This window comes from Syngnathus leptorhynchus, chromosome 3 (genome assembly GCF_054491065.1).
Source record: "Syngnathus leptorhynchus isolate UIUO chromosome 3, UIUO_Slep, whole genome shotgun sequence".
Classification (NCBI taxonomy): domain Eukaryota; kingdom Metazoa; phylum Chordata; class Actinopteri; order Syngnathiformes; family Syngnathidae; genus Syngnathus; species Syngnathus leptorhynchus.
The window spans coordinates 9,025,717-9,051,886 of record NC_141197.1 but is presented as its reverse complement, the minus strand read 5'-3'; the positions used below and the strand labels follow the sequence as shown (position 1 = coordinate 9,051,886).

The following is a 26,170-nucleotide window of genomic DNA, read 5'->3' as shown; positions in this document are numbered from 1 at the left end:
GCCAATTTTGAAATTGACTACTGTTTATGCCAAATTCTGCTCACCCACAAGTTTAGTTGGATTGCAATTTTTTTATATCCCAAACTCCTAGGCTGAAGCTGTCAGCGCAACCCCGAGCTCAATAGGTTTTTGTCATCGATTCATTCAGTTGGATTCTGCCACCCGGAAGTATCTTGGCGCCTACTATCTATAAATATCCCAGTCGGTCTATCAGGACTACTGTTCAGATAATGTGCTAGTCCTTTAAAAAGCCTACTTAAGGTATGTGTGGTTTTCTTGAACACACTATGCGCTAGCTGTAAACATGTAAGCAGAAGCGGACCACTGGTTGATTCTCGATTGTAAATGTGACGCTGCAGCAGGACAGGCTTGCATTGTAGCTACCTTGGATAGGACTTTGTGTTCTTTTGGGCTTTGATCAATTATTCACACGTTGGACTCGATAAAGGAGCGTTTGGGTTTCATGGGCGCCATATGCAGCGTTGGGTTGTCTCTGGTCAGACTCGCTTGCCTGTTCCTCCCCTCGGGAAAACGTAGGTGGGACGACATGGCGGCTCTTGCCTCTCGTTGGTGGAGCCGCTCTCCCTGGTCCCGACTCTGCTGGCAGCTGGCGTGACTTCCAGAGAGCGGTTCCTGGAAGGAAGAGCGCTTGTACTCATTGTTCAAGCCCTGGAACTCCATGACTGACATGTTGAAACTTTCCACGCCCCCTCCTCCTTGCCCCTGTCGGCCAAAGTTGGAAGTCTGCTGGCTCTGGACTCGCACCGCTTTGTCCATAACCCCCATGAAGGGTCGTGGTTTCATCTCGCCTTTAGACTTGAAGCTGCCGCTGCTCTTGAGGGGACAAGGGGGGTCTAGCATCTGCTGCTTGCCGTTGTCTGACTGGTTCCCACTGGAGGCCTGACTGGAGCTCGAACCCCTGGACCCTGTTGTTCCTGCTCCACCGGCCTCCCTCCTGACTTCCACAACCGAGCCCAGAGCAAGTGCCAGGCTATCCAGAGCCACTGAGTGTGCAGAGAGTCTGTCGGAACCCCTGGAGAAGCTGGACGAGCGGGGCTGGTACATTTGATGAGGACCCGGCGGGGAGCAACTGCTCGGGGACATGGGATGGTAGTGTTCTGTGGGGCTGAGCCCGGAATGTTCCGTTTCAAGGGCCAGCGCAGGAACAGGCCTCAGAGAGGTGGAGATATGTCTCCCTGGCAAAGGACTTGAGGGTCCACAGAGAGATAGAGGTCTGCCGCCCACTCTGGCCCCTGATTGCAGCGAGTGGCAGTGGTGATGAGTCCTCCCGCTCTGGTTTTGACTTTGCTTGTGGACAGCGAGAAGCGGGTCAGACAGATCCGTAAAGAGCGGATTCTGAATGTACTCCTCTTGAGGAAAACACACCATCTGATCAGCTAACCCAAAGGCCACACCACCAGGGAGAGTTCTGTTTGGACCGTACGGATTCAGCGGCCAACATTCTGAGCCTTTTCCACATTGCAGGCTAAGCTCCTCCCCTTCATCCTCTTCCTCTTCTTGCTGTAGATCAGAGTGCTCTTCTGGGATTGGCCTTTCTAGACTTCCCTGTGAACACACGTCTGCCTCGTCCTCAGGGGTGTGACAGTGGTGACTGTGAGGGTCCCAGCTCTGTGACGTGTTGCTGCCACTGGATATCCTCTGATGATGTGCGGACTCCTCCTCCACCCGTAGCAGCAAGCGACGGATCTCCCGGTTGGTTGGGCAGAGTCGTGCGGCTTCATGGAGGTCTGCCAGTGCCTCGGAAAATTGCCTGGAGGACATATTTAAATATGTAGTAAAACTACGCTGTACCTCAATTTACCATTCACACCCATGTGTTCTGATAACATATATCATTCTCTTAAAGTCTATGGTCATTTCTATCAGCCCTACTCTGATAACATTATATGTTAGCATTAGGCTCTTGGACTTTGAGACAAAATGATATGATTTGGCTGAACAGCTTGGTGTTTAAATGTACAACGGCAGTTTTATCGTAAATGTACCTGCTACTCCTCTTGGCACGTGCTCTGGCATAATAGGCCTCGTAGGACCTGGGCTTCAGTTCCAGAGCTTTAGTTGCAAAGTCCTCAGCGATGCCAAAGTCCTGAGGTTTCACACCGACAAAAAATCATTTGAGCAGAATGGAAACGATGGAGCGAGCGCAATTTGTACATTTTGCTATTCAGCTCCTTGTTAGAGAACGGACATTATGCAAAAAGGGCTGACACATTGAACAGCTAGACATACATTTTGAGAGAATGAACAACTTAGGTTCACTTGTAGTGCATTTTAGGCTTATCCTGAAATTTCACTAAAAGCTGAAAATCCCCAATTTTGACAGTTGTGTGTCTTAGAACAATTTAATCTCAGCTTGACAGACATTCTGCTATCACTTCCTACATCTTACATTGGTTTTCCTTCGGCAGCGGGATAGGTTGAGATAGAGAGACACCCGCAGCTCTTTGAGCCCTTTTAACTCTTCCCCTTGGCCTTCCCGAGGCAATTTTCTCAGAGCGTACTGGTAACGCTGGCCGGCCTCCTTCATACGTCCCTTCTGCTTAGCACATAAGAAGCAAGAGGAAAGAAATGAATGGAAAACCCAATGACCTTTTCATACCCAGACCATAACAGGATGTTTGGAAAAAAAAACAGGTGCCAGAATACTTGCGGGTGGCAGAAAAGTGATTGACTACCACTGATCTTATCTGAGATGACAAAACCCTAGATTTAAGGTTGCGATGTGAGAAATTATCTGAAAGGTTTATGTGGGGTTTTTTTTTATCCAATTTCCAAATTAAACCATCTGAACTTGTGGGTGAGATGAGTTAGTGTGAGTAGATTTGTCAATAGGTGTTCAGAGAAGATTGAAAGTGTAGTTGCCACTTCTCAAGGAACAGACTGGGAGCCTAATAACTCATCAGGTTTGTGGCAGGCTTTTTCTCCCAAATTTGTGTGCAATTTGGGAGACATTTATAGAACTGAGTAATGGTGAGCCCGATAGCTACATCAGCCCAACAACTACACAGTAAAAAGAGCATGATGTCTGAATTTCCATCACACCATTTTTTTCTAATCAACTTAGCTCTTGAAATTGACCAGAGTAACAACTTCTTTTTGAATGACACTAAGACATTTGTGACTGATTTAAAATCACTATACAAGCCATTTACCTTCATCAAACCACATGGAGATCATTTTACCTTTTGCCACCCGAAAGTACATGACATCTTGACGAAATATCCTTGGTTAAACCTGAATGTAAGAAGTTTTTTCTCATCCTGCAAATGATCATTTGGCAAACATAAAACATGATGTTCTCCTCAATGTGGGTAGATGACCAAATCCTTGAATACCCCCAAAAAAGGAATAATCTATGTTGATTGAGGAAAGATGGTAGACTAAAGACCTAACCTTCTTTGTCGAGGTAACCCTTGAGTTTCAAATACCTTGTAAAGCAGGTTTCCTTCCTCCATGAGCTTCTGCAACAGGATGAGAAGGATATCTGGTTTGGAGGAAGCCATGGCCCATGTGGCGTGACCTGATAGGAGGTGGTCACAAAAAATTCTCATGGGTTTCACCTTCTTTCTGAGGCTTGCACCAATTTACCTACCTGATCGATCATGCGGTGCCGTTCTGTAGCCTTGTGCTTGATGAAAGATGGAGAAGGAGAAAAGTGAGATGGTTCAAAGGATGTCAAACTGGCTGTTTTGATTTGCTGCTACATTTAGTCACAGCTAAACTCGTCAGTGTAGTCGTGCAATCTTGTGTTTATGGAGTAAAAGCTGCATTCGTGTACATACTAGTTTTGGAGCCTTTCTTGAGTAGCGAGGCCACCAGAGCCGGATTCTGGCAGCCGGGAGTCCGGTCCGCTGCCCTGCTTCCACTGCTGTCCGTCCTCTCTAGCACTGCACCGTGATCTAGCAAAAAGTGGACCTAACCAGAAAGGGCAACATACAGGCAAGTTACACTTGAATCATTTCACACAATGATTTTCTTTCCCGGTATGTCATCAGAGATTGAAAATGGAATTTCAATGAATCTCTGCTATTGTGGTTTATCTTTGTCGCTCTAATGAGGAGGAAAATCTGAGTAAGGAATTCATCAGATCAATCGGCCGGGTACATGATGAATGAATGGATGTCAGATCTTTTAAAAGTAACAACATTCAGGCATTTCAACATTTTAAAAACACTGACACATTTCAATGTTTTTGATGAAACACTACCATATTCTCACAAGAACAAGTGCAATAATTTAGCAATGAGGTAGTGTATGTTTACGTTCACTGTGCTTTCATTCATCACATCCATCACTTTTGTATTTTAAATTCTTCTATTATGGGCTATATCATTTTACTTGGAAAGCAATCAAGTTATGCTGTGGTATGATAGATTTAGCATGACACCACCCACTGTATCAGCATCTCCATTAAGGGCGGCGAGGTCGAGAGGAGTGCGTCCCTGTCTGTCTGCTTGGTTCAGGTCTGCACCGGCATCAACCAGAGGCTGCAGCACACCTTTGTGGCCCCTCATGCAGGCCCAGCCCATTGCACTCAGACCTTCCTGATCCGTAGCAGACACAGAGGAGCCTAATCACATGAGACAGATGAACACTTACTTACAGAGGACCTATGTTTCAAAATCATAGAAGAAATGAATGAAAATGATCGTAGATCAGGTCACAATCAATCACGCATTAGCATCATAATACCGCAGAGCCGTGATTGCTTGTGACCTGAGACATGGCAACTGTGATGTAATTGTCAGTCAACAACAGTTGGCAAAATGGCCACCCCCTGAGATAGATACAAATGGGTGAATTTTGCTGCCTAACTAGTCACAGGAGCAGATAGGAGAGGCCTCATCCAGTAAGAAAAACAGTGTCCATGATGAGAAACAATAAATGAGCAAAATGCAACTTGTAGTTTGTTTGTTTAATGTGGCTGACCTCCGAAATGGGAGCGGTGCAGGAGTGGGAGTTAGTCTGAACGGGATTAGTATGGCAGTGGGAGTCATTTTCATCTGGATAAGGCATGATTATTTATATATTCATTTATTTTTAATATGGTCCAGAACTGGGACGAGAGGGAAAATCCACTCCTGTGTCACCCTCTATTTGCCATCTAGTTGAAGAGCATTTTATTGTTGTACCTGTCACCCGACATCACTGGCAATATATAGATAGATCCATTACTTATAGAAGTGATTTAAAGTTGAAGAAGAGTCTTACCCTTGGATAGCAGCATCTCCACAGTGCTGCCGTGGCCCTCCGAGGCAGCCAATATGAGCGGCGTGCGGCCCTGCTTGTCACACACACTCATGTCCGAGTTGTGTTTCAACAGCAACTCTGCCACCTAAAATATTGCAGTTAGAGTTCCTTGAAGAATATCCACTAGACCTTTGATAAGCTAAGATAATGATTTAATATTCTATGAAAAAGGATCAACATCTGTTAAGTGGTTGTTCGGATGTAGTTGTAAAAATGTACAGATATGAATCCATCCATACATTAACTTAATTGCTTTTTCTCACGAGATGATTATATAAATGTGCCCATCTGAAAATCAAGTGGAGGAATGCCTTTGCGCTCAGCGTGTCGGCTCACCTGCGTGTGTCCGTGTTTGGCCGCGCTTAGGAGGGGAACCATCCCTCTGCGATTTGGCACCTCCAGCCCAGCCCCTCCATCCAAAAGGAGCTTGCACACTTCCATCCTCCCCCTGCCTGCTGCTGCACTCAGGACTGAAAAGAGAGTGCTTTGATGAGATAAGGTAGAGAATAATTGATCATGGAGGTAGAAGTAAAAGCTAGTTTATCATAATTAGCCTTGCAAAGAAATTGTAACTATTTTCAATCAGGTCTTGTGCAGTGTTGTGTAGAATGCTCTCTTCCAGTAGACACACACACCTGACAACTTCATTACCTTACCAAAAAAAAAAAAAAAAAAGTGAATGGGACATTGGAAAAAAAAGAAGTTCCCCTCTATTTTATATACTAAAACAATTCTCATAGATGACCATGAAGGGTGTTGAAATACAGAACCACAAACACAGTTAATATGAGAAAAAAAATCTAATCTAATCACTGTTTACCAGAATTACTGCCAGTAAAAGGTTCACCATAAAATTCCTAAATCAAGAGATATCTTTCACATTTGACTGATTCAAACTATCCCAACCTATAAATGTCTACAGAAGAGACAGACAAATGATAGGCACGATCCACAACTGCAGAGTCCGCGAGTTAAGCGGCAACAGCCTGCAAGTTTTGAGTTTTTCATCATGTTTGAGAAACATAAGTAAAAGGCCATCATCAGACCGCTGTGACCTATCAGGATAATAAAATGACACCAAAGTGTGAAGAAGTCCGACCACTGAGCGTTCTGTAAAATTGGCTGAACCTGAATGCATGCGTCTTTGTCATGGCCCTGCCAGTATTTCCCAAGCCCATGAAAGATTAATGGTCATGCAAATGTGAATATTTGAGAGGCTACTTCATGCAAATAAGCTTTCTATGTCATCACTATGGCACAGCAGAGTACAGTGTCATAGAATTACACTCTAATGGAGCGGCAAGCACAGATAGCACTGGAAATGGACCTAAACTGTGCTTGCATTTGCAATAACGGGCAAAATGTGTTACAACTGAATAAATGTGGCAGGACAACATGTTCCTCATAAAAGAAATGCTCTCCAATTTCATACCAAAAAAAAGAAATGCGACAACTGAATCAACAGTCGAACCAGAGGTCGAGACCTAATAGTGGTTCTGTTCTATTAACCTACTGAGGCCTGCTTGTCATTTCAATGAAATAACTTTGATGTTCATGTTCACTCAAGTTGAGGTTTTTATATAACATACAACAAACTATGTCAGGTGGGTCAAATGGAAGAAAGTAGCACACGGAAGGAAGGGCGAATGCTAAATGGATATGAGTGATGGAAGAAACGCACCCGTTTCTCCCCAGAGAGAATCGTGAGCGTCCATCTGCACTGCCAGCTGTTCATCTTCCAAGTCCAGCAGGCACTTTACCACCTGCAGAAAAAAACATTTGTCTCCTAGTTTTGGTTGTGCACAGAGAAAATAAAAAAAACAACTTAATAAACGCAAGGACAGGCACTGTGCTCCACATCAATGGTTTCCAATCACCTTGCAGGAAAATAACCAATTTCACACAATTCAATTCATATATCTTTCCTCATTTATCTATGCCGGCGGCAAATAGCGACAGGCAGAACAATTAAATACTCAGAGGGTGGCATTAATTTGCGCATCTACCCGTTAGAATATTAGTTTTGTGTTCAAATAACAAGCCAAAATTTCACACTGCAAATATGCGCGGATTTACTGTATAATGATTGACTGACGAAGATAGGGGCAAATTATTTACTTATTTGTCCTAAATGAAACTCCTCGACTGACTTCAACAAGGTTCCTTGGCAACAAGCTTGCCCGATGGTGTCAAAGCAATGCTGTGATTTCTTTTGCCCGAGCATACAGTATGCTCAGCAGATAATAAAAGAAAATCAGCAAAGATTTGCCACTGCCAAACTCTGAATATGTAGAATACACTGCAGTGGTGCCTTGAGATGAGAGCTTAATTTGTTACATTTGGAAAATGCTATTCAAAAACCTGTGTGTGTCCCACGCTGGCTGCGGCTGTGACCGCCTGCTGCACGGCCTGCTTTTTCCCAGTGCTCGTCTGCTGTTGCTGTAGATCGGCGGCATTTTCAGGACCCCAATCTTGTCCCAGCAAGACGCTGACAATCTCCATGTGGCCCTTTAGTGCGGCGTGGAGCAGCGCACACTGGCCATTCTTATCAGCCTGGGCCACCTGGCAAATTGAGGAGCACACAGAGGGATTTGTGCCAGTTCTGACCATCGCTTCCAACACGCTGGCCTAGATGAGGTCTGCAGTTGTCGTCTGTCTCCCAGAATAACAAGGCCGGCCGGCCAGCCAATTGCCTGGGGCCGTCTGAGCAGTTCATCCATATTCTTGATATCCATCTTAGTCCATGGACAAGTACACTCTCTGCCCTCACTGGTAAAGTGGTAAGGCAATTCAGCTCCCTTGTAAGTTGACTGTGTTTTACTGGTAACATTTTTCCCCACTACTTTATGGCATGTCTGCACACGAGTAGGAAAACTTTGGCATATGAGTAGGACAACGACATGCTGGGGAAGAAGCCACCAAACACAAACTAAGAACAACCAATAGGAAATGTGTGTCGATACATCAAGCAGGACATAAAGAAGGTGCCAAACACAATGAAGAACCAGCAAGTGTGTGCTTATACCAGTTACAGAAAAAAAAATGGTGTTACTAGTGGAGACCAGGAGACCTTAAATACCATATTAACGCTATGCAATAAAAGCTCAAAGGGTTTTTTATACAGACACATGAGCGACATACCTTGGCCGCTCTCTTGCAGAGCAGGCTGACAACGGCCACGTGTCCCGCGGCTGCAGCCAGGCACAGAGGCGTCATGCCGCTGTCTGTGCTCATATCTACAGTCGCACCCATTTCCATCAACAAACCCACCATCTCTACGTGTCCCAGGTGGGAATGGACGGCCAGGATGGGGGCGTGTCCCACTACCTCAGTATACCAGTTCACATTAGCGCCACCGAGCATCAGCAGACGGCTGACCTACATGGGGTAAAAGGAGCATTAACATATTATAAGACATGATCTTCTCATTCGAAAATGCAATATATATATAAATTATATAACATAGATTCTTATAGCACAGGCTTGTGTGATATTGAGTATTGGCTCACACTCCAGTTTCTGCCCGAACTGAGATTAATGGGATGCTGTGCGACACAGGTGTCAAACCCAAGGCACTTTTGTGGCCTACCAGAGCATATCAAGTGATTTCACCTGATTTTTTCTCTTTTCAAATCTGACGATTTTTTTCACTGATTACAGCAAATGATAAAGATAATGACAATAATTTTAATTACTAAAAGATAAAGTATTGCAACACTGTTAAATATTCTGCCTGTAATTTAGACCATCCATCCATCCATCCATCCATCCATCCCTTTTCTGTACCGCTTTGTCCCCACGGGGGTCGCGGGGGTGCTGGAGCCTATCCCAGCGGTCATCGGGCAGTAGCATTGTTGTTGTAAATGTATTTAATATATATCTTTTTTTAGTTAATCAGCTTCCCTATTAAGAGCAAGCCAACTACCTCTATTGTTATAATTTCCTCGTTTATTCCATTTTTGTGTCCATTGAAAATTCTGGGATTTTTTCAGCCCTTATGTGTGTCAAGTCACCTTGATATTCGGTGTGTAGAGATTCCTAAGGGATGCGAGGGCAGCTGACAGGCTGTCTGTGCTACAGTTTACCCACATGGCCTGCAGGACAGTGGAGGACACCCCGGTTTTCTTACTCAGACCCTGTATAAACAAGAGGGAAAGAGAAAAATTCAATAGTGTGTGATCCGAATTTGAATGGCTTGGAGGTATAAAAGCCTTGCATTTGTTAATTACCCTAAATTGTGGCTTTATTTTTTGGACTTGTAACAAATGTATTGGATGAGCAACTGTAAATGTACCCAACAGTTTGGGGTACAAATACCGACGACGGACGAATGTATCCTTGACGGGCACGACAATCTAGTGCGTTTCTTCTGCTAGATGGCAGAATGTGCAATTAACCCATATAATCCATCTGTTGCCATTCAGACAACAGATGAACGCTTTGCATTCAACGAAACAGGCCCAGATTTCAAAATAACAAGAAAGTATATTTGTAAGTAAATGGAGACGAGATCACTTTCAATCTATTCCCTTTTTGTAAAAATGTTCTTTGGTAGTTTGCAGTGAGAATTTTCTCATGTAAATTGTGTGTCTGACTGACCTATTTGGCCGAAGTGTAAAGAGAGGGACCAAATTGGCAGTTGTGTTTACCTTGAAAATGTGAGCCTTGAGGATGTGGTGTCCCAGTTCCATGGTCTGCTGACGGTTCAACTTGCCCTCCTGTCTGGAGAACATGAACGCCAGGAGAGCATGGCCGCTCCTGTAGACATGCGAGCAGTTCTTTCTATAGCGCAGATTTTTTCTGGACTACATCCCCCCCTCAATAAAGGTGGCTTCACAGTATTTTGTTGTTCACTCTAACCTTGGGTCACAGAGGAAGTCAGCGCTTTCTCCATCTGCCCTCCAAACGAGCCACTCTCTGAAGGAGGGATGGCACAGCATGCGTGTGCCATCTCTGCGTCTCACCTGCCAGCACGTGTAAGACACAACAACTTTTGACTTTTAATTAGTCAACTTCCCAAAAGATGGGTTTGCCGTTAATTGCAGCTTCCTTTTAGATGTAAGTGACAGGCACTTTGTCCTTGCCTACTGAATATATTCATAACATAAGAAGTGAACTGTTATACTTATTAGATAGAAAATTTAATTATTTTTATACTTGGGGCCGATGTGTTTCTTAAATATACAAACTAATATGTTATGTAGAAAATAGCTTGACATTTTGACGTGAACATTCTTCATTAGTTTTATTTTATACTACCCTCGCTATTTGCTGAGGACAGGGCCCACAAATAGAGAAAATCTGCATATAATTATAGGCATCAATTATCTTACCCACATATGACAATTATATTATTAAATACACTGAAGGAAGGAAAAAATCTTCACACAAAAATTTCTTCAAAAATTGCTGAAAAACAATTCGCAATGACACAAACAAGGGAGACATGATAAGAAAAAAAACCTCCACCGAAAATTCAACAAATATTGGGAAAATAAGGGGGAGGTCCATGATAATGCAAATTTATAATAGGTGGCCCCAAAATGAAATGTTCCTAAAGAGCAGCTCGGACTCTCACCATGAATCCAGCCAGGCTCTCTAATCTCTGCTGAAAGTCCTTCCACTCCAGCTCCCCCGTCACGCTGCCTGCATTGAGCGCCCGGAACATTTGTTCATCCGTCAGCGGGTGCAACGACGCCAATGCCACATTTAGCACTGGAAGCACTCGTTCAAAGACATCTTTGTCTGGGAAGTTCACGCGGCACATCAGCAGGTACACCTAACACAGATGGACGTCTTAGAATGACCACTGATGACATAGCAAGTCAACAAAAAACCTGAGAGTGCAATTTCTATAAGAGGAATATGGAAATAGTTGGTTTGGTGGAGAAATGTGGCAGCAGTAAGTGGCATAAATTGGTGGAATAATAATAAGATGAAAAATATTTGAGAGGGGAGGGGCAGAATCAGTTCAGCATTTGTGCAGTAATGATTAAAAAAAAAAATCATTTTATGTGGCAAGCATGTAAAGCTTTCATACAGGCCTTGTTCATCTGCTGCTCTCCTTCATACTCTTCATCACACAGCATCAAAAGGCGTCAGTCAGCTATTTCCGGGCCCTTTCTAAATCTTTCATCTCTGATCACAGACGTCAACTTTGTGTGAAACATTTTGCAAACCCCCGTGTTGCTCTGTGCTTGTTTTTGTTTCTGTCTACGTTGGGCCTTGTTCATCAACAAATGTGTTCTTTAATTCTGCTAATGCACTTTTTCCATAAGATTGTAAAATGAATTCCTCTAAGGGATTTGTTCTCCGGCGCACATTCAACAGCATGTTGTAAACACACTTTAGCTGACAACTTGATTGGACAAAACAACAGAATTTTGCTTAAGCCCATATTCCCCTGAGCGGCAAACGAATACGAGGGTAGGGCATATTGATTGTTTTGTCATAAAAAAAAACCTCCCAAATAAAACAAAAAAAAAACCTCTGACTCATCATAAACCCTCTCATAAAAATCCAATAAACTCTCACATTGACAACATCTAATGCAACAACAAACTCTGGCACAAAAAATCCTCTCACACACAATAATCCCACACCCACCCAAAAAAAACCCTCTGCTCGTCATGTCTTGCACAAAAAAAAAACCTTACTAACACCAAAATAGCTTCAAACCCATCAAAGCTTTCTCACACAAATAAACTCTAAAGCAAAATAACTCAATCTTAGTAAAAGAACTTCTAACCTCTGATAGCGACACTGGCACAACCAGGTAGTTTCCCCCTTTCAATGCCAGATGCCCCTTGTGGAACAGATCCAGGGTCAGTTGGAGGTAGAGGATGGAGCCATTGCTGCGTGTAGTCAAGTGACTGCTAAACTTGCTGAGGAGCAGAAGATCGGGCGCCGAGCCTGTGGCCGTGGTGACGTTTGCTGCGATCTGGGCACTCCCGTTTACCCGGTGATGAATGTAATCGCTCAGGTCGGCTCCCAGGTCGCTGCTGTCAGGCAGAATGTCCAGTGAGATGCCAGAGAACGGCAGCAGGGTGGTTATTTCCTGCAAGAAGAAAACGAAACAAAACAACCATTTTTCTTTCGGCATTCACAAGCAATTTCTACAGAAATTTTTGTTGTTATTATCAACTCATTGAGACACCTGTCAGCAGCTTCTCACTCGCTAAGCATGGACACCTTGCTGGCTGTCATATTGCTTTTTTTTTTAATAGTATTGATTTGAGGTGAAATTGTTAATTGACCAAAAATTGATTATCAAAGTAATTGATCATTATTTTTGCTAATTGACTAATTAAGATATATTTTTAATTGAAAATTGCAGAAATTTCATCTTTTTTTTCTAAATCTTTTTTTCTTCCACAGAAGCAGACTCATTGTGTTCTATCAAAATAAAACAACAATGAATGATTTTTGCCTAGATCATTTGTATTTGTGAATTTTCTGCACTGTCAATTTGAAACAATGTCCCGGTTTTGAATTGAGATGGAAATTTAAACATGTTTTGTCATATTCATCAATTAATCAACAAAATAATTGACAGATTAATTGATGAATAAAATAACTGTTAGTTGCACGCATCCTTAGTATTGCTGGTTTCTCCGAGTTATGATGTGACAGCGGCAGGATTAAATTGGCTAAATCCTCACTCATGGCCCAAATAGCAAATCCACCAGCCGCCACTGTTCAACACAATGTGTGAAATGTTATATGGGTGAATAGATACTACTAATGCTCCAACAAGGTCTCAGAATGACAGGAAAGGCACGATTGTAGGTGTGTCTTTTATCGTTATCCTCCATTTTTTTAATGCCTGCTAACTTGTAATGGCCGTCCAAATGCGTTTGGAGCTTTCCAAATCGCTAATTCAATTACGTAAGCGAGTGGCTGCTTGACAAACTGCAGACTCACAACTGACTCGGCGTAGTATTGACATGCGTTCACGCTATAATCCATACAGCATTTGGAGTTTTTGGCTTCGGCTTTTGACAGATGCAGCCAATGTTTGCTGGGATTAGTGAGCAGATTGAGCAAAGGCACCATGTACCATAAAGTGCAATACCATGGCAGTGAGGCTGGATGTCAAACATCTAACAAAGAGGAGTGTAGAGAAATAATGGTATGAAGAACAGTCCTCGAATTTCACCAATGTCCTGAACTTTTTTGTGAATGCATGGCTGACTCACCAACAGGCCCGTCCTCACTGTGACCACAAGTTTGAGCCAGACGGGAAATTTAGGGACGATCTTGGTGATGAAGGTGGCTATGGTGTCCCCGTAGTCCGGTTTATGAAATTCAGCCTCATTGAGACTGTCAACCAAGATGATGTAGTCTTCTTCAGGCAGCCTTCGCTCTGAACACATGCGGAAAAGAAAAGAAAGTGCCTGGGATAACATGCCAATGTTTCTACTGTATGGGAAAACAAAGCTAAAATGGGATGTTTGAGATATGGGTCATGCACCAAATACAGAACATGTACTAAATTGTGAAAATTATAGTTGCATACATTGCAAGTATGAAGTCAAATGTGCTTTTTTGGAGGGATGATTTTGGTTAATATGTCGTCTACCACGTAATTCTAAAAAACATTTCATTTTCATTTTTTCATCATACATACTTTGAATAGTGGTAATTATGCTGTGAGGTTTTGCTTCTCATCATAACCCTGTTACTAAAACCTTTTTTGGCAAAGAGAACAAAAAGTGAGCTTGATAACCTGGCAGAAATGAGATCACACCAATTGCTCTGACCCTCGGTAGAACTAATATAAGTCCTCTGTTCAATTTTTCAATGTTTCCAGCCGCACTAGGGTGTGTCACTAAAAACAATGCAAACCTGTTACTCATATTATTCGGATTTTATTTTTAAAAATAGCCTTTTTCTTCTCATTTTATTATACAGCCAAGTTTTTTCTTGGCCATATAGCATGGAATTTGAGTAAATTAGTTTTTAAATCAAATCTTACTCTCTTTATCTAGCTGAAAATATATTTTTAAATATGTTTAAAATGTGTTATGCCTGAGTATTTATAAGAAGGGTTGAGCCAAATATAGCAAAATGATAAGATGAATAAAACCTCATAAAAAGGATAGAAGAAATGATATGATGCTACATACATAAAACATTTGGTACGTTTTTGAAAACTGCCCTGCGGTTCTGGTACCGGTACTTTAACCTAGTATATTCGTTTGAATATGTGCATCTTTGTTTTCCAACAAGTCTAGGTGGTGAAACTGGAGCTATTGATTATATCCTACTGAAAAGGACTAGATGACATCGTTGTTTATCCTCCCCAAACAGGAAATCCATCTTGTTATGTATTATCGAAGCTGTCAATGGAGCCATACAAGTGGGTGAAGACACACACATGCTCTCAAGAGGCACAAGGGCTCTTCATTTTTACCTTAACCTGCTTAATAGAGATGGAGGAGACACAAGACTCCTTTGTTTGGATTCAGCATGGCTGGGCTATAATAAACACATCAATCCAGCTTGACTGGCTGTATCATAAAACACTGAGCTTGCTAATATAGCCAAAGTGTTCCACCGTCTCTGCCTCAGTGTATTGAGCGACCTTGAAATCCAGTGAGATGCTGATGAGACACCAGGGCAAAAATAACACGTATTCCTGCCTTATGCAAACGACCCAGCATCGCTTTCCTGGGACCCAAATTGGGCTACGGTCACACTTCGGTGTGTTACTGCTCGATACAAATCTCTTTGTGTGAAATACATTTTTTGCAACCTCAGATACGATCGTAAACTTTAAATCATCGTTAAACCACCTTTGACTTGAAGTGGTAGTTTATTTCTAATGAGTGTGTCCGCGTGTAGACTTTATTACCCTTGCGCAAGCTGGTTATGGGCTCTAGGACCCCCTTTCGAAAGGCAGCAATGGGGTCTTGCACACAGGAGCGCAAGCTGAGCGTATTCTGGAGATGAGGTTCCTGGATAAGCAGCTCCCTGTATGGAGTGAGCTGTGGGGATCTGGCCATCAAGGCGGCAACACTGTGAACGAATTCTGGGACCAGGCAGGTGTATGTGTTGTCAGCCTGGCAGAAATGGTAAGCGACCACCTGTCAAAACAAAGATGTAGATGATGTCACCTCTAGAAAACAACTTACATCATATCTAATAATAACAGACAATATCTTACTCATTTACAAACATTTGTAAATGTTATGTTCATCATTTGTTTATTGTTTATAAAGTGTTGTTCATGCTTTAGATGCAGGCAATATTATGAAGTGTTAACTTTTTTTTTAATATTGTATTGAAAATTTCCGCCTGGGAACTAAGAAATAATGACTTTTGAGAGATCACAAGCAGTCTTGTGAGTTCCCATGGTAACTCTTATTGAGGCTATGTTAGTAAATTTAGAAGTTTCCACGTCAACTTTGAGTTGTATACCCAAACGGTACAACAATGACTGCTTCAATCTTGCGTCCATAAAAAACAGAAACCGCAAACTGCTACTTTAAGTACAATGACAAAGTATTTTGTAGTACTTCCCTCTCAGCTGAACCCACATCATGTCTGTCCATACTCACATAATGTAAACATCTTTCTGATAGGGGAAAATTACCCAAGGGAATTCTGCCTTCTTTATCCCGTCAGCACATGCAGCTCATTACTCAGAACACTATTATTTCCTTGGTCTATTAAGTGAAATCCATACAACGCTGATGTAAGGGTGGAAAAGGAGAGTGCATTGTGCAATGTTCTCTCACAAATGTGCAAATATAAGCACTCGTGTGGTGTTGAAAAGTACCTTGTTGGCGAGACATCTGGCAAGCTCTTTCCTCTGTGCTGTGCCACCAGCCGCTCCTGTAACAGCACTCTGGTTGATCTGGGAATCATCAGCGCCTTGTTTGGAGGCGGCTTTTCGCTGCCTTTCCCCACCTGAATAGAGCACAAAGTGCCATTTATACTATTATTTATATATTAGACGATGTCTCAAGCGTAAGTGCAGGTACAGTATGTATGTTGAGAGCCTACTATAATTAAACTGTTGCCATTTATTGGCTTTCATTGATTTCCAGCTGAAGGTCCATGTAGTAGACGAGAGCTTATTGATAACGTTGTTTATTTTCCACTATTCCTTTCCACTACTGTATGGATGGATATCAAGGATCTTGTGTGAATGCTTAAAGGCTTTCCACGCTTCTGCAGTTCATTAGTACATATTTAAGCACGTGTGAAAAATGTGCAGTCCAACCACATAAGACAACGGAATGGTAGTTGCAGAAGGGCCTTGGCTCCTCATGAAATGATAGACCAATTGCAACCATGTTGAAAATAAATCAAAATGACAACATATGTATAGTGCAGGTGCCCATGAATAATGCAGTGATGCTGAAAAACGAACACCGCTGTAGTTGTTATGCATTTGCAACACATATCATCCAAACAGTCCTGTATATCTTTTTGTGCCACAAGAAAAATGGATGCAAGATATTTTTAAAATGGCTATATGGGCATCACAGAAAAAGCAAAGGCCACAATACTGTATTAGGCTCCACATGCACAATTTAATAAGATTCAGTCGAAGAGCTACATGAAATACTGCAGGCATACTGGTTTTTGTTGTTAGTTCAACAATTGTTTCTTTTTTTTTTATCTTTCACACCTTGATAAGCAATAATGTGAACCTTACATTTGGGAGAAGAGCTCGGGCTGTGAGGGATGCTGGGCCCTCCGTGTTGCGTGCGCATGCCGTGACAGCTGAGCGCCACCAACCGCCACATGATAGCCGTTTTGCCTGAGCCCGCGTTTCCCACGATGACGGCCCCTCTTCCCTCGCAGTTGCTGCTTTTCCTCAAGACCTCATCCAGACGCGTGAAAAGCCAATCCCGACCAACAAAAGATGTTTCCGCAGTGGTGCCGGGAACTTCGAACAGCAGCGGTTTCAGCGTGATGTCGGCTTGTTTGAAATGGCCCAATCTCCCTAGGCAAATTACGAGATGAGCAGAAGAGGCAAAAGTAGCCGCATGCTATATTGAAGCAGGTGCACAGGTAATTGGCTAAAAAAAAAAAATCTTAAAAATAGTGCGTATACATCTCCTTTATTTGCATAAAAGCAAAAAGTAGGTCAGTTATAGACAAAATATCCATTTTGATTTGCTCCATAGCATTGACTGAATGCAATCAAAACAACTGATTACAACTGAAAAAATGCTACAAGCTATCCGATTAAAATACATTTTAAATGAATGCAGATTTTTTTTTTTTTTCAGATTGGGGAGGTCGAATTGCTGGTGGGTGTCACTCTTGGACAAATTATTCTTCGAGCCGACAACATAAACTAATTTTCTCTTCATCTATTAACTCCGCTCTTCATCAATCAGGAGGCCACAATAAGTTAGAAATTTAAATTTCCTTTGGGCAATTCAAATAACACTGTATTTTTTCAAATGTGAGCTACGACCAATTTAGGATATCACTTTATATGTATATACAATAATGCCAAACAAAGAAAGCTAAGATCGTAAACAATCAGCATCTTTGACATTCCCCCTCTCTAGTTGCATTTATTTTTTTTTTTTTTTATGTCAGGAGGTTGAAAAAGTATTAAGGCTTTTTTGGGAAGGAGTAGATATCATAGGTATCAGTTTTCAAAAGTAGGGAGTAAAAGTAAAGGGTGTCAGAATGGCAAACTGCAGATACCTGCAAAACCTTCTTAAGTACAGGACCAAAGTAATTGTACTTCATGACTTGCCACTGCTGGAGATGACACAGCACAAAGCCACATTAACATTACGCTCACATCTCAAGGATATCAAATAAAATACCTTTGGAGTCTTCATTTGTGCGTCCAGGTGTGTTTAAATTGCGGATGGAACCCTTGTGCCCGCCAACCTGTTGGTTGTCCAGATAACTCAGATCTTCCAATCTAGTGGAACACGTTGCTGTCAAGAGAGTCATAATGAGAGGATCAAGGAAAGGCACAAACTGTATAAATGCAAAAGCTCATGCGTGTAAGATTTATAGCTTGACTTCATTTTTGTTCCCATAGAAACATGAGGAATCATCTTTTCTGCTGTAGCATGAGAAAGACTCGGTGACCTTGCCGAGTAATAATATGCAAGGAACATCATCATGTCTTGTCATCCTGATTCGATTTGGTGACATTTTTCTTGACACCGTCATATTTCAACACATACAAAATCTCATTTTCAAGCATGGGTCATTTTTATGTCCATTGCTATGAGGTGTCATACTGATCTTGCAGTGTCCAGCATGAGAGAAGGTGAGAAGACCAAATCTGAGACCTTGTAATATTAAGTACTCACATCCAGGACAGAGAAGAAGGGAAAATGGCAAACTGAACCCAATGTGGACAGTTTCACTCGGTCATGCACTCACTTTTGTTGCCTGCAGTTTAGATATGGCCATGTGTAGAGTTATTTTGAAGGGTCAGTAAACATTCACACTGGATATACACTGATTACTTAACATTGTGGCAAAAACCTGGATTGCTTTAGCCATTCTGGATTGCTTTAGCCAATGAATAATGAAATAAATCAATTGAATAAAGAACATGTTTAGAAGAGAAGCAGAGTTATTTAATCCCACGCCCGCCTTTGCCATCTACCCACTCATACATTTGAGTTTACAGGTCAGCCATGCTTTTCTTCTCCACAGTATTTAAGAATTTTTTTGTGGTTTCACATTAAATTATACAGTTAAATTATACATCTATCTATCGCTATAGCTCTTATAAGAATATATTATTGTGGATCATTTTTTTTACTTGACCACCACATTTAGATAGCAGACATGTTAGGCGAAATGATTTGGTTTTCCTATTTCAATATACATACTATGGTTTATTCTTTTTTGTTTATGTGTCACTTTTATAGTTAACTTCAAGTCAAAAAGATACAAATAAAGATTTTGAAGCAAGCACATTTATCTTATTATTTTGAAAAATGCAACTAGTTTTCATTTCCTTAAATTTGGTGTGATACTATCATTTCTATCTGTGTCTTTCAATCAGTTTAAAAGTTATTTCAAATGTTTTATACAGTTTCTATCACGAAATTTCACCCATCACACTTGGGGTTGGAGTGATTCATGGCTGTTGACTGTATTCATATGCTGCATTTCTTTTGTTTGAGAAACCGTGTTTTTGTGATTACGAATTGCCTCGTACACTTATCGAGAGGGACACACTAAACCTTTGCAAATATTGAAACTAATTTACATGTACTTTCATGATAATCTGTCCTCAACAATGACTTCATGGGAATGCAGAGGATCACGTATCCAGGGGCAGAATGGAGGATGGAGACAACATCTTCAGCAAGAGGTGTGAACAGGAGAAACCGTGTGAAGGAGGTGTGGCGTGGGATGAGAAAGCTTGCTGGCGAAAGACTGTTTGGCCAAATTGCTGAGTGGACCACACATGAGAGTGAAAGAGCCAGTGTGAGAGAGGCAGAAAAAACATTTTTGTTTTCAGGCAGTTCGACAACAGCCCTGGTCACCCACAACAAGGCTGCCTCCCGTCTCATCACCTGCTGATGACAATGTGACTGATTACCCGCCACCTCTTGTTGATCCTTCCCCGTATTCAAAGGTCAACTCAGCCACTGCACCCATCAAACCTCATAACACAAGCGCAGCAAGACACTTGAATCACGAGCAGGCAATGTGGCACCGGGTTGCTCTTCGATTGGAATTTGATGCTGCTGTCTGAAAAGGTAGAAAATTCACTACTTGCTCAAGTCAACACAACAAAATCCTTTTTTTAGGGGATATGACTGGAACTATGACTGAATCCAATCACTAAATGGGCAGCCTTTATACGACACCTTTTAAAGCGATTTTACAATGGGGCCCCATTCACAGCAATGAAATTCGCTTACGAAAAAGCATTTGAGCATTTATTCTGTTGCCTTGATCTGATACACTTTGTCCTCAGCATGCACTTGTCGGATGAATGTGTCGTACTAGTCATGTTTTCTTCCCCACTGGAGCCCTCTACGACTGTATGATATTTCTGACAAGTACACTATAGGACAACTATGTTCCTAATTTCTGACAAGTTTAGCATGATACTAAAGTACACTATAGGACAACTATGTTACTAATGACACAAAACCGTCATACTATTAAAGCCAAATATTTTCTACTAGTGAAAGCAAAGAGCGTAAGTACATGAACTAGTACATAGTACGTGAACTTTAAACCTGCTTAAGTTGGAATATGCTCTCTATCCTCACTAGTAAGAGACTGTGCACTAACAGAAAGACTGTTACATTGCAGCAATGGCCAATCACGATTTTTTACAAATCAGTAGTTGCGTAGGTTATGTGCCTTGCTGCAGGCTACTGCTAATGTTGGCCTCCATCAACTCCCAAATCAAGTTACAAAAATATGTAATGCAATTAGGCCTGGAGTGTCTCCCTCAAAAACTCTAAAACGATCATGTCTCACTCAAAGCCCACGAGTGCACATTATTCACAATCTTGCTTTTAGACAGTACACAATATTTAATTCTTTGGACTATACTTATATTGATATCATAATTATACTTGTATAACATGCACGTGGAGTATATCTCTGAACTACACGAAAGCTACAAATAAGCAATTTGAGCACAAGATACAATTCTAAAGCTGAATGGAAAAGAACCTGTAGTAAATGTAAACACTATCACTACCATCTGTTTCTATAGGAAAGCATTTAGGCATTTACTCAATTTATTCAGAATCAAAAACATCCAGTTTAACCAAAGCTAAATTTAGCACGAGTAGGTCAAACGTCTTCACAAGTATGCCCTAGTTGTTCTACTAGTGCACTTAGCAGTGAGGACAAGTACAAGGATCTTAAGGTGGATCTCAAGGATAGCACATAAATACTCAACCAGATTTCCAAGCATATCCACCCTGTCGCTTCTTGGTTTATAATGACAAAATCACTATGGGGAAAAAAGTCTGTTAAAACAAGACCACTGCTCATGACCTAAGACCTAAGACCACCTTCAACATAGTATTTGTCTTCCCCAATGCGCTGCTGCTGTTTTACATGCTGCACCGTATACATGCGTTTAACCTCATTTCTGTATTGCAACTTGTTCCAGCATTTTTCACAAGGGGACAATTACAGCTTTGTTTTAAATTTAGAATGATACACTATGTTCTCAACTTTCATGTGGAGCAAATATTAGCAGGCTCGGCCAGCACTGTGCAGCCCACTTTGTCTTTATTCTCAATTTCATCTCGACTGTCTAAATGAAAGCGCCAGCTGACAGAAGAAACTGGCAGGCTCTACTGTGAATCCACTCCTTAGGGAATCTTTTTTATACCCGCACCACGAAGCGCAAATGAACAGACATCTAAGAGAATGAGAAGAAGAAGAGGAAGAAGAGCCTTGTGCACCGACACTGATTACGACAGGAAAGGTAGGAGATTTTGTTTTATGACAGCCTCACGAAGCATTTCAAGTGCTCCACTCACTGGTAGTATGGCCGACATATGGCGCAAGGAGTCCTTACTCCCTGTATCATTAAACGAGAAGTTGGACCATGCTATCTTAACCAGCTATCTGCTCATGTTTCCAGGGCTCATGGCTATAGTTCTCACTCCTCATTGCCATGGTGATCCCAATTTCATATTCTGCATGTGATTTCCAACCTTTATTGAGCTGAGGCTATACTCTATATACGTACAAATCCTTTCAACATGTAGAAGATAGCCTTTAGGTGGATGATGAAAAGAGAGAGTGCATCTTTATTTGCAGGTGCAAACCTACCCACCCGCCTGAGTGTCCTCTTACTTTCGTCTGACTTGTTTTTCTTTTGCTTAATATGTATAATCTTTCTTAGGCTGTTTTACTCTTTCACTGTTTCAGATTCCCCATAACGTTTCAAAGACCAAGAGGTGCGTGTTTCTGCAGGAAGCTGTGCAAATGTGGTGGACACACAGATTAAAGATTTCACCATTTCCCTGAAAACGACCATCATCTTAGTGCGCAGGAAACCAATAAGCCCATTTCCTAATTAAATGAGCTTTTCTGTGATGACCGTGACTAATAGAAAAATGCAAATGATGTACCTGCTACAGAATTTGGACGGGGCATGACCGAGGAAGTGCTGTGTATGTGGTGCTGTGGGAGGGGTCTCTTGGGTGGCGGGGGTGTTCTGGGCTCCTTGATATCGGCTCTCACTGATGACTCCTCAAATTGGATGGTGGGATTACTCCGTTGGGGCCCAAGATGGTTGTCTTCATCTGTGTGGCCCATGACGATAACACTGCCCCCTGAGGGTTCGTCCGTATTCAGATCCGAACTCGAGACGCTTCGCTCCTCATTCTCAGATGAACTCGTGATGGTCGCTGAAAAGCACAAGAGAAAGTTTGGCATATGAACAAAAATAATGAGAATAACTACAACTTTTCAGCATTCACCCAGTTATTCATGGCAGAGCTCAGTCCCTAGTCGACTAATTGTTTATCATACATTACGGTTTTAAATCCTATCTGCGTAACCACTGTTGGACAGACTGCACCACCAGCACACTGAGCGAAATAAACAAACTTTTTCTATGAAAATATCATCAATCAAAGGTTTTTGTCATTCATGATGCAGCCTTTGCCCTTTAGTATTTAACTATAAATACAGAGTCTATTTGGAGAAAAAAAAGTGTCCTATTTTAGGAGCATCAGACCCATAAGCAAGAAAGACAGCAGTGTCCCAGTTTTGACAGCAGGGAGTTGAAGCCTTGAGGCTGAAGTGGCACAGGCAACACACAGAAACTGTGGGATAGGAGTACAAATTTCACAAGGACTTGCAGCTAAGTGGTGGTTTTTGTCTGCATCACCTAAAGACCTGCTCAAAGGCAACTAGGCTGATAATCACCAAGTATAGTAAAACTCAGTTTATCACACCAGACGTTTCAGACCCACTTTATTTGATCATTTTAAAATTTAAACTCATTCAAACATTTACTGGAAAAATAACACATAAAACAAAAGTTCAACACACATCAAAACCTCTAAAAAAAAAAAAATTTTTATTTTAGTCTTTCAACTCAATATCATGTGAAACGACACAGACAGGCGAACAGATAGTGGCATAGATGTGACACCAATTCTAAACTCAGAGTCGCCTTTATGCGGTAAAATTCTTTTTTATGAAAGCAATTGCTTAAAAATCATGACCTAGTGGGGGTTCACTGGACATGTCAACATAAAAGTTGAGAAAATCTCACCTATAATTCCACTGTCCTTGCTCTCCAGGGTGGAGGAAGGGCTTTGAGAAGGTGGGCCGAGGCTGCTGCCAGCAACGGGTCCAGCAGGAGAGCATTGGGTGGGGCTGCGAACGGGGCTGGAGAGCGCCCCGCTAGTGCTGAGGCAGGAGCCACCACCGTGTGGTGACGATGAGGGCAAGGGTAAAGGATGGTTCACATTACCGCCACTTAAGGTGGATGAGGGGCTCTCAGAACAAAGAGAGGCAGTGCTGCAAGTCATTGTGGAGCTGGGGCTCCCTCCCTGAGCGGGAGTGCAGCCCTGAAAAAGAAAAGAGTCACTCAATGTAAGTCAGTCGGGGCAAATCACAATCGATTTTCTCTGTGGCACTGTTTGCCTTTCGCCTCATTTTATGGAAAGCAGCATGAAAAATTTTTTGGACCTCACTCGTATCAATTCAGCACATCGATAGAATGTTCAACAGTAAAATGACCGTCGCGCGAGTCACTCCGCGTGCAACATTTGGGCCTACTAGATTGAAATCGTTTCTACAAAAACACAGTTTTTTATTTGAGCATTTATTTGATGTCCTTGATATCCAATTTAAGGTCCATGTGGTAGTAAAGGATTTATCCTCACCTGTAGGACAACTTTTGCATACAAGTAGGCAGTTATATGTCACTAGTAAGGCAAAACTATGCACTAGTGGCCAACTGTCTGCTGCGAGTAGTCCTACTGACACAAACTCGAACGTTTTCACTGCAACTGTCATTTTCTCTATCATTTCAGAAGGACAGCTGGTTAGATTCTCAAATGAATCCTGCACTGTTGACATTCACCACTTGCAGAAACACTCACTCGACACACACTGCTGTTCAAGATGGAAAATATCCTCACGGAGATGGATTTTTTTCACAGATGATACATTTAGGCACAGAAAATCCAATGAACACTTCATGTGGATGATAGTGATAGCGTTACAGACCTACTGTATTCTGTACAAAGTTAAAAAATGAGGAACTAAGGATGAAGAATCAACAGTAGAATAGTATTAACTGGACTAGACTAGACTAGACTAGACTAGACTAGACTAGACTAGGCTTTGTTTTTCTCATTTTATTCAATTTTGAATAATTTCCCTGGGGAGAATAAGAAAAAGTATCAAATGAAGGTAAAACAATAAAAACCTGAAACATTAGGACCATGGCTAAAAACATGTTGGTTCTACTAAATGGTCAGTTTTACGTCGTGCCTTTATGTGTTCCTTGCATCATTACACACAAAAAACACACTTAGATAGTTTTGTTAGTAAATTGTGGTCACAGGAAAAAAAATAGGCTTGCTCATAATATTTTTATCTTGCTGGTTTGATCAAAACGCACTTGGGGTCTTCTATCACTGATGCAACATTTATGCAATGCAGGGAGTGAAGAGAAATGAAGCGGCTCGGTGATGTTCCTATTATACCGGAGCCTAATCTATCTTAGCCAGCGCAGGACAAGCCACATTCTTCATATGATCCCTGCTATCTGGGTGAAATTGACTGGATCTGGAGCTCAGGTGGTGGAATGAGGCTGGCTAAATGGGCCAAGGCACAGAGATGGCGCCACAAGCACATTCAATAATTCTCTGATACAGAGTGGGACACAAACAACAGTCACATGAGCGATGCAATTGAAAGCCTTTCGAGCATTTATTCCGTATCCTTGATACTCACCTTCGGGTATTAACACGCTCTTTGTCCTCACAATTAAAACATAGATGCACTAATCATGGCAGTAGTCAACGAGTGCAGAGTTTTGCATCATTAGTAGTCGTAGTCCTGCTAGTATGCCAAGGGTGTTCTACTAGTGAAGAGAGTATGTACTAGTGTGTGGAACTTAAAGTGGATAGCATAGATATCAAACAAATGTTCAAACAATATTCTTTACGAATTCTTTATTAATGTCTACATATGAGTATGCTCTTTGTCCTCACTACTAAGACAATTCAGTCCATTAATAATACAATTAGAGTGCACTAGTAGTAAGGCTGTCTTACTAGTATCTAACTATTGTATGACATTTTTGCACTTTCTTTGACAACATTGGCATACTCTTAGGACGACTACATTTTTTTTTCAAGTCTCAAAGCCATTATTTATTACACGACAATTTGACATTTTAGTCTCGGTATTAGTGAGGACCATGGAAGTTGGCACACATGATTGGCTTATGCAGGCCACATAAAATAAATTTGGAAGGCCATATCTGGCCCCAAGCCTTTTGTTTGACACCGGTGCACTTGTGAAATAAAATGTCTAACTAGTGAGAGAACAAAGAGGATACAAGACATGGACCTTAAGATGGAGATCAAATTAATGCTCAAATAAGTTTCCCAAGGATTGCAACATAATTCATAGCGTAGGTATATATAGATCTCTTGGATTATTGAATTCAAAGATGATCATCAATATGTGTTTGGTACTTGGTCGGCACATATTGAATTGGTTCTTCATAAAAGAAATCATCCAGAAATGAAAATATGAAGAAAACTAAGCATTTTTACAGGCTAACAAAAGGAGAGTAAATCAAGATGCTTTCTTACCTTCTTTTCCTTCCCGTCCTCCATAGGAGAACTAGCTATGCTGGATGTTGCTTCTCCCAATAAGAAGCATAGTCTGGTCATCAGTTCATGGGAAGAAAAGGAGGAGCCATGGG

At 41.7% G+C, this 26,170-nt stretch overlaps 1 protein-coding gene across 3 annotated transcripts; it reads right to left on the bottom strand.

Moving 5' to 3' along the window:
- Positions 1–247: 247 nt before the first annotated feature.
- Positions 248–26,153, bottom strand: LOC147059122 (protein TANC1-like). Of its 3 annotated transcripts, XM_085907668.1 has the most exons (26): positions 26,058–26,138; positions 23,495–23,792; positions 22,341–22,619; positions 18,075–18,191; positions 16,940–17,230; positions 16,055–16,185; positions 15,128–15,359; positions 13,470–13,636; positions 12,020–12,328; positions 10,850–11,050; positions 10,132–10,235; positions 9,921–10,029; positions 9,285–9,407; positions 8,413–8,649; positions 7,633–7,833; positions 6,953–7,034; positions 5,608–5,741; positions 5,233–5,356; positions 4,416–4,591; positions 3,804–3,936; positions 3,614–3,649; positions 3,450–3,541; positions 2,411–2,557; positions 2,007–2,107; positions 650–1,771; positions 248–595 (listed from the first exon to the last, which is right to left on the bottom strand). In XM_085907668.1, exons 1-26 carry the CDS (start codon positions 26,136–26,138, stop codon positions 427–429), a joined length of 5,196 nt encoding a protein of 1,731 aa, XP_085763794.1. In that variant the 3' UTR covers positions 248–426. The 3 variants fall into 3 exon arrangements, with proteins under 3 accessions (XP_085763794.1, XP_085763795.1, XP_085763793.1); XM_085907669.1 differs by having other exon boundaries at positions 248–1,771; positions 3,614–3,643; positions 26,058–26,153; XM_085907667.1 differs by having other exon boundaries at positions 248–1,771.
- Positions 26,154–26,170: the final 17 nt, after the last annotated feature.

What these genes read in the sequence shown, in the direction of transcription:
- LOC147059122 (XM_085907667.1), bottom strand. Translation starts at nt 26,138, where the DNA reads ATGACCAGACTATGCTTCTTATTGGGAGAAGCAACATCCAGCATAGCT. An exon ending in AGAGCCTGGCTGGATTCATG is followed by an intron (nt 10,236 to 10,849) that starts GTGAGAGTCCGA and finishes ACGTGCTGGCAG; the next exon opens with GTGAGACGCAGAGATGGCAC. An exon ending in TCTACACACCGAATATCAAG is followed by an intron (nt 8,650 to 9,284) that starts GTGACTTGACAC and finishes TACCCCATGTAG; the next exon opens with GTCAGCCGTCTGCTGATGCT.